At 30.3% G+C, this 9,738-nt stretch overlaps 1 protein-coding gene across 1 annotated transcript; it reads right to left on the reverse strand.

The window, feature by feature from the left end:
* Window positions 1-6,058: 6,058 nt before the first annotated feature.
* Window positions 6,059-8,714, reverse strand: LOC131180134 (probable disease resistance protein At5g63020). Its single transcript, XM_058147764.1, has one exon. The coding sequence runs from the start codon at window positions 8,712-8,714 to the stop codon at window positions 6,288-6,290; it is 2,427 nt and encodes an 808-aa protein (XP_058003747.1). The 3' UTR covers window positions 6,059-6,287.
* Window positions 8,715-9,738: the final 1,024 nt, after the last annotated feature.

A 9,738-nucleotide genomic window follows, 5' to 3' on the forward strand; every position in this document is an offset into this window, starting at 1 on the left:
TCAAGTAACTTATATATTAATTTTTATGAAATTTTTAAAATTGATTAGCATCATAATTGAGAATTCACAAGTAGCAAAATCACTCTGTTTAGCCGTAACACATCCACCAACACAGCATCCAAAGCTAAATGTAGTATTAAAAATGGATAATTAATATATAAAATTAATTAAAAATTGATTAAATTTTAAAAATATCAAAGAACAATGTAATTTGGCATGTGATGTCTTGCATGATAGAAATAGTTAGTGATAGAAAAGTTGTCCCGTATTGAAAAAGTTATGTCTATACATTAAAAGATATCAAAACGAACTGTTTATTATCAACAGTTATTTCTGCTCTAAAAGGTATAAGTGAATAGATATAATTGTTTTAAAAGTTACAAAGTGAACATATCTAATTATTCTAATAGATGCAAAGTGAACTGTTGTATTTGTTTGAAGAGGTGCAAATGCTTTATAAATAATAGTTTGAACAAAAATCTATGAATTCTTTCTCTTTTATCTCTTCTCTTCATTTCTACTTACAATCAACATTGTTATTTTTTAATTCGTTCTTGAGATAATTCTAAAATCGTTGTCTAAAATTCTGTTTTGGTTTTATTATCCTAGAGGGATTTGCTCAAAATATCTGATAGCATCATGGTGGGAGGCATAATTCCCTTAAAGAGAGCAACTACATGATCGAAGCCTATTGTTATTGTTATTATTATTTTTCTAACAATCTTAAGGGAATTATTCAATAATGGAGGCTTTTGGTACTGATGTTTTTTATTCTATTTTCAACAAGATTGTCATTCCTGATGTCTTCAAACTAGAGCATTTTGATAGAAACAATTTCACTCGCTGAAAGGACAAATTATTATTTTGACTTGCTGAATTGGGTATTGCATATTTGCTGAGCGATAATTTTCCCAAAATTCCTAAACCATCTAATAATGAGACTGCAACAATCATAGCAACTCGCAAGATATGTGAAGGAGGTGAAGTTTGCTACATAGGATTTATTCTGAATTCTCTTTTTGACAGACTATATGATTTATTTTGGTCTATCAAAATTTCGCAAGAAATTTGGCAAGCCTTAGAGTGTAAGTATACTTATGAAAAACAAGGTATAGACAGATTTCTAAGTATGATTTTTTTCTTTTTTTAGTTTCAAATGTTAGAAAATAAACCTGTTATGAATTAAGTAGATGAATTGCCTATTTTAGTATTTAGACTCAAAGATTTGACAATAAAAGTGTCTGAACAACTTCAAGTGACTGCTGTGAATGCAAAATTACTCACTTGGAATGATTATAGAAAGATATGAGAGAAGTGGATGCTATTTTAGGTATCAAAATTAAAAAACATAGTGGAGGTTTTGCTTTGAGTCAATTTTATTATATTGATAAGATTCTTTCCAAGTATAATTATTTGGGTATTAAATAAGCTAATACTCCATTTAATGTTTCTAACAAATTAGTTGAAAATTCAGGAAGATCTGTAAGTCAATTAGACTATGCTAGTGCAATTGTTAGTTTGATGTATGTTATGTATTGTGCTAGGCCAGATATTACTTTTGCTATTTGTAAACAGTTAAGATATACTCATAATCGTATCACTGATCATTAGAGAGCTGTTGAAAAAGTTCTTGGTTATCTTAAAAGGGCAAAGTCTTTTGCCTTGTTTTACAATAAGTTTCCTTCAATGCTTAAGGGTTATAGTAACGCCAGTTGGATACTAGTGTTAATGATAATAAGCCTACATCCGATTGGATATTCACTTTATTGGATGAGCTATCTCATGGGCTCATAAGAAACAGATATGTATTACTCATTCCATAATGAAATCTGAGTTTAATGCTTTAACAATAATAAGTAAATAAGCAGAATGACTGAATAATTTATTGCTAGGTACAAAGTTGTGGCCACAACCGATGTCATCAATCTCTTTGCACTGTGATAGTGAAGCTACTATGTTTAGAACATTTAGCAAGATTTATAATGGCAAGTCTAGACATATTGCTTTAAGACATGATTATGTTAGACAACTAATTTCTGATGTTATCATCACTATTGTTTATATTAAATCAAAGAACAATCTTGCTAACCATTAATCAAAGGGCTCCCAAGGGATATGATTAGTAGCACTACATGTGCGATAGGTCTAAAATTTTTCTGACTTGTCATTAGTAATGAAAACCTTATCTTTCTTGTTGCTCAGCAATTTTAAATATGAAAAGATAATAACAAGTTATAATTTGTGACAACTTGCAAGTGCTAGAAATTAAGCATGCTTAAGAAAAAAGAGGGTGAGTGTTTATTACTCTTAATGAAGATACTGGGTTTGGTCTAACATTGCACTTGTTGAAAGTTGAAAAAAACTAGAATATCAACTGCTACAATATCGGCGTGTATGCAAGGAGCTATGTGATTCCCACCTCCGTTCTTTTTAAAAGCATAATACCACTACACATACTATTGGCAAGGTGGAGCCAGCAAATTGAATTAGCAGGGTTAAAAAAATATTTTATTTAATTTAAAAAATATATTATTTATAATAATAAATTATCTACTAAGAAAAAGAAAATATAAAAAATAATTTCATAATTCTCGCCACAATCTCAAATTACAATTATCTTTGAAGAGTTTTTAGTTTCTAAAAGCATTGCTTGATCACTTTATAATTAACACTATAAAAAAATATCTTTCAATATACGTAATCGAATAATCATTTAATAACTCATCTCTTACTTGATTACGCAATTGAGTTTTTACATTCTTTATGGCAGAAAATGCTCTTTAACACTTATAGTTGCAATGGGTAATATCATCACCAATTTCACAACTTAATAAACTAATAGGTACACTAGTTTTTTTTATATAACATGTTAATTATCAAAATAATAAGTATAATAATTATTAATTTAAATGTTAATTATTATATAATAAGTATAATAATTGTTAAAACAATAAGTCTAAATTTATTAAATATAATAATATTTTAATATTTTAAAATTTATTTTAGTGAGACCCACTCAATATGAAGTAGATTGACCCTTGACTATTGGTAACCTTTGCCGGAAATCATATTATCGGTATTCCCCTGGTTTGGGAAATATTTCCCAGACCATGCAAAAATGAACAATTACATTTTTATTTGACAACGTTTTGGCAAAAGGCTCTAGTATGCTCTTGGGTTTCTGCGTTTAATCTTGAGCATGCTCTTGGGTGCATTTAGTTAAGACTATTTGTATTAAATCTTCATTTTTAATGGGTCTCATGCCTTATTTAATCAACGAATCATATATGTATCTACCAATTTAAAAAAAATTGTGATAAACAAATTATAAGACAAGAAGCAAAAAGCTATGCATCAAACCCCATATACAAAAGAATCCAAAGAAAGCGCAAAATCACATGCCGTAACACACCACTGAAGACCTGGACCAACAATTTCTCCTAGCGTAGAAATTTTTTTATTTAAATATTTCTAAACATAATAGTTTTTTTAATTCTTAACCAAATTATACTTAAAAGATGAGTTGGGTATGGAAATCTTATTTATTTGTTTTTTTTTAAAATAAAAAAGTAGATCACCTTAGCCAAAATTATTTATATAAGTGCTTCAGCAATGGGAATGACAAGTAATGGGAACTGGTCTTCTAATTTTCCAATTGTAGTGCTAGTGTTTTATCAAGTTCATTCAAGCCCATTTCTAGCACTCGAATTTATTTAATTGATTTTTCTTTCCTTGAAAATCTATTACAGCCTATATTGAAAGTCAATATTGCTGGGTAGACTTACATAAAAGGATGATCAATTTCATTCCATAATAATAAAATAATTATAATGTAATTGATCATATTTATTTGATTTATGATCTAATTGATTATGATATACTTAATTAATTGATAAAACACACTATAGTACTTAATTATGATATAATTGATCATAATTACTTGATTATGATCCATTTGATTAATTGAAAAAAATACCTAATTGTACTTGATTATGATGTAATTGATTATATCTATTTGATTTATGATCTACTTGATTAATTGATAAAATACCCTATTGCACTTGATTATAGTCTAATTGATAATAGTTACTTGATTTATGATCTAATTTATTATGATGTACTTGATTAATTTATAAAATACCATATTATACTTGATTATGATGTGATTAATTATAGTTACTTGATTTATTATCTAATTGATTATGATTTACTTGATGAATTGATAAAATACCTGATTGTAGTTGTTTATGATGTAATTAATTATAATTATTTGATTTATGATCTACTTGATTAATCTATAAAATACCCTATTTTACTTGATTTTGATCTAATTAATTATGATCTACTTGATTAATTTATAAAATACCCTATTGTACTTGATTATGATGTAATTGATCATCATTACTTGATTATGATCTAATTGATTATGATCAACTTGATTAATTTATAAAATACCATATTGTACTTGATTATGATTTAATTAATCATAGTTACTTGATTTATAACCTAATTGATTATGATCTACTTGATTAATTGATAAAATATCCTATTATACTTGATTATGATCTAATTGATCATAGTTACTTGATTTATGGCTTAATTGATTATAATCTACTTGATTAATTGATAAAATACTCGATAGTACTTGATTATGATATAATTGATCATAATTACTTGATTTATGATCTAATTGATTATGATATACTTGATTAATTGATAAAATACCTGATTGTACTTGATCATGATCTAATTAATCATAGTTACTTAATTTATTATCAATTTGATTATAATCTACTTGATTAATTATGACTTTAATTAATTGATCAATTACTTGATAGTACTTGATTAATATATAATTGATCATAGTTACTTGATTTAAGATCTAATTGTTAATAGTTATTTGATTAATTGATCTAATTGTTAATTGTTACTTGATTAGTTGATCTAATTAATTATGATATAATTAATTATAGTTGATTAATTGATATAATTGATTATGATCTAATTGATTATAGTTAATTAATTTATAATATAATTAGTTCACCAATTACCTGACTGGTTCGGATAAGTCAACTCCAGTTTGCTAAATAAAGGGTTTGAAGCTTGAATCGCCGATCAAACTGAACGAATCATTGGCCTGATTCTAGCTTAAATCAAATCAATAGTTGGTCCAGTTTGGTCCAGTTCTAATAACACAATATGAAATCAAGTGTAATTGATTGAATTTTTGGTGTGGTTAGACTTGATTGGTGTAATTTTTTATTAACTATGATTGGTTGAAAGATTGATAGGTACTACTGATTGATTGAAGATTTGGTAGAATATGATTGGTCAAAGAAAAAGAAGGCTATGATTGATTGAGAGATTGGTGAGAGTTGATTGGTCAAAGAAAAGGAATGTTATAATTTGTTGTATTTTAGAGGGAAAGCAAAACTAATTTATAGCCAAAATGGTATAAGGGTAAAGTAGGCATTTCACGTTCTTTGTATATTTTTTGTAAACATTTTTTTGTACACTAAAGGTTTTCCTTAGAAGAGTAATCTCATCTTGTTAGGAGTTTTGACTGGTTGTGTATATAGATATAGAAAGAGAAAGCTCTAAGCAACAATAACCACAACCGAAGAGTAGGCCACTCTCAATTGATCATGCACAGGCCACTGCTTCAAATCAGTGGGAGGTTGAGGGAGATTAAACACACCCTGATCCAGAGAACAAGCCTACTGGGCAAGCCAATTTGCACACTTGTTTGCTTCCCGGTAAATGTGTCGAAATATTTTCATGGTATAACTGAGCCAGTTGAGGTTTCTGACAATTAACAATTTGGCAAAGATTACCTTTTTACATGACTGGAAATTTATTTAACATGTATTTGACAGATTGCTTCTCAAAGTACAAGTTCAATAAACTGAGCAAGTAGAAAATACCAAATAGGCAAATACATATTAGAAACAATAACGTCAAATAACTATTTCTAAAATTCAAATACACATTCAGCCAATTAAATTAAAAAAAAAAACTAAAAAGAAAAATTTTTAAAATAGGAATAAGCTGTGGTAACATGATAAATCAAAAGACAAAGAAATAAAATCTAGATTATACATTTCTGTCACGCCATTTATTCCTTTACAACATCTTGACATCAATTAAGGAAAATATATCGAGGAGGAGAAAAAGGGACAAAATCACGTCAGCTGACAAGAAGCATACTATCAAATTTCTTAGCACTCTCAAATGCTCATCATCCGAAATATGAAGCATACGACGTAGATTTGTCAAATTTCTTACCTCTACCGAATTGTGTAATGTGTGAAATGGGGTAGAAAGGCAGCTTTAGTAGCATCATCCTCCCATTCAAGATGTTCCCACCATTGTGCCTCTGCTTCAATGACAACTTTGCATCCCTTTGTATTATCAGAATTTAATGGAAGCTTCTTGAGCATAGGGCATTTATACACTTTCATTTTTCTCAGGAATGGGAAGGGCAGTGCATTCCAATACACACTCTTCAATTTCGGTAATTTACGCAATTCAAGAAATTCAAGTTTCGTGAATGGTGTTGGATTTCTGCTCCTAATTAGCAGTTCAATAATTTTTCTGGTACTGAATATTTCTTCCATATTGTGGTTAGATATGACTCTCAAATTTTCCAGATTTGGGGCTAGAATAAGCCATGACAACTCCCGCAATCTGTCGCATTTATAAACAAGTACTTGCCGAAGGCTGTCAAAGCATTTCCTAGTTGAGATCATAGAGGGCATTTGTGATGTTCCTTGCACAGCAAAATCAACATGCAACTCTTCCAAATTAGGATTGGCTAGGATTTCCAGGACGCCCAGATGCCTCATATTCGCTAAAGATGAAATGTTGATCGAGTTTGGCGAATCAAAGCACATTAGGAGTAGAGCTTTAGTGCAGTTCTGTAATCTGTGGGCGTTGAGAAAGCTCTGGAGAATGGACGCATAGTTGATTGTGAAGCTTAATTCATTCAGATTTTCCAAACACCTGAGCTCCTCTATTTGCAAATTACCATCAGACAATATATTATCTCCCGCCTTTTCATACAAATGACTCCCACATCTCAGCATTCTCAGAACTTGCAGTGATGACAAATTAGATATCACCTGCCCTGGAATCATTTTCAGGTGACCATTGCTCTCCAAGTTCAAGTATTTTAGTTTTTTCAGCCCCTTTAGCTCAAATGATAATCGCCTTAACCATGTATTAGATAGATTAAGATATTGCAATGAAATCAATCTGGAAATTCCTAGAGGCAATTCTTCTATACGAGTCTCCGACAGATCTAGAACTGCTAATGCATCCATATACTGGAAGAAGTCACCATTGATCATGCTCAAATCATGATTATGACAAAGAAATAAAGTCAAAAGACGAGGACAACTAGGACTTTCTGGTAGATCTTCAAAGGAATTCGCCATCAATGACATCCGGCTTGCCCCTACCCATTCATCAGCCTTTGGCGTTTTAATCAACTGAGCACCTGCTTGCACCAAAAAATGTTCTTTTTTCTCTGCACATTCGCATGCAATCCATAAAGCCATGTCACGAATCACATCATGAATCTTTACGTATTTGCCTTCATCTTCCAATAAACAGGCACGTCCAAGAGTACCAATAATTTCGTACCCTTCATTACGAGCAGATGGAATTTCATCTTTCAGTAATCGAGTGCTAATACTGTTGAATCCCTCGGTGGGAGAAGTACTCCCTCCATTATGATCAAAATCATTCCAAAATACATCACAATTCCAATAATCTATCAAGTCATCCTTATCAATTTTATAGTCTTCTGGGAACAAGGTGCAATATAAGAAGCAAGATTGAATTCTCACATTAGGCAAACTATCATAACTGAACTTTAAAAGAGGAAACACCTCATCACCCATACCTTGTAATTCTGAGGCAGATTTTCTCAGCACTTCAAGACCATGACTCCATTCCTGGGGTGTCTTCTTGCAAGCCATGGCTCGAGCAATAGTAATGAGTGCAATTGGCAAACCATCGCACTCTCTGGCAACAGCTTGTGCAAGATGAGGTATATCTGGATGAATACCGAGGATGTCTTCTCCAACCTTGTCTCGAAATAGTTTCCAGGCTTCTTCCCACTCCAGAGTCTCCACTTTAATCTTCTTTTGAGCATCCATTAGGCTGCATACAGTCTCCGAACGAGTTGTGAATACTACCTTGGAGCTGTTTTGTCCATCTGGAAAAGGAACTCCTAGTCTTATCAGATTAACTCGCTCCCATACATCATCTAACAACAACACAAACTTCTTTTTGCGCAACACGTTGTAGATGTCTACAGCTTTCTCATCAATTCTTTTTGTATGCCATTTCTCCTCAAAAAAACCTATCTTCTCCCCAATTTCATCTTGAACCTTTTCAAGTCTCAAATCTTTTGACACAGTTACCCAGATAACAACATCAAAATCATGAGACGTATTGATAAACCTGTTGTTGATTTGGGTCAAGAGTGTAGTTTTGCCAACTCCTCCCATGCCGTAGAGGCCAATAATTCCCACATGTTCTTGAATGAGGCAGCTCCATACCTTATCTAGCATATTTTCCAAGCCCACTGTTGGTTCACTTGGTCTTCCTCTTCCCTCAACCCTACAAGCTCGCCCAGCAATCCATTGCCACCAGCCACCAAGGTCCCCAGGCGAGATTGATATTGAGATAGAGAAAACGTTACCCATATATGCAAGAGATAGGAAAAACAATGGATGGTGTAGCAGATGAATGATTAATGGCAATTAAATTATGAATTCTGTATTGTATTAAAAGCAAAGAAACGAGTGAAATAAGGATGAAACGTTTTCAAGTTCTTTTGACTTCTGAGATTAGGTATGCTCCTTTTTTTAAAAGAAAAGTTAGGTATGTTCTTTCAGCATATCCTTCCTTGCACCTTCGTATGATATTAAATATAATTCGTTTTTTTTTTAAGTAGGTGTCATTTTATTTAATCAACGAAACAGTCATAAATAGAAAAGATTATGATTTATGTAAGACTAAATCAAATCTCTTAAAACACTATCTAAGATTCCTTTTGCATAGTTCTAAATTATTTTGATATTTTAATATTTATTTTGCTAAAATTTTAAATTATAATTATTATAATTTTTGAAAATTCATGTTTATTTAGCAAAATTCTTAACAATAATTCAAAATCAATTCAATTCTTCATAAAAAAATGGAAAAAAAATACCCATAAAAGAAAAGAATACAACTACGTAGAGAAATTGACTATTAAGTATAATAATTCCTACTTGTAAATATTCTTCATTCTGATCTATTTGGCCAATTTTTTTCATTTAAAATTATGAATCCCACATCAGGTGTACTGAGTTAGGTCCATCAACCTGGGTTTAAAATGAATATATTTTATTAAAATATTTGAGAGTGTCTATTTCCACAATTCAATATACTTGGTCACAATTAAAATAAATAATAAAAGAAAATACTGCCATATTTACATTAGTTATTTATAATAAAAGAAAATACTGCCATACTGACTAAAACACTCTTAAAATTAGTTATTTATAAATAAAATTAAAGAAAATAACAATCTCTTTTAAAATAACTGCCATATTTACATTCATATCTTCTTCCATATTTATTAGTCAACTTTAAATTTTAAAAAATTTTAATTAAATTTAAAAATAAACTTTGCAGCGTATACAAAAAATTTACACTTTATTCTTAATAAATTAATAATTCTTG

This window comes from Hevea brasiliensis, chromosome 1, assembly GCF_030052815.1.
Source record: "Hevea brasiliensis isolate MT/VB/25A 57/8 chromosome 1, ASM3005281v1, whole genome shotgun sequence".
NCBI classification, from domain to species: domain Eukaryota; kingdom Viridiplantae; phylum Streptophyta; class Magnoliopsida; order Malpighiales; family Euphorbiaceae; genus Hevea; species Hevea brasiliensis.

Bases quoted from the DNA above. Each gene is read 5' to 3' on its own strand.
- LOC131180134 (XM_058147764.1), bottom strand. From the start codon at position 8,714: ATGGGTAACGTTTTCTCTATCTCAATATCAATCTCGCCTGGGGACCTT.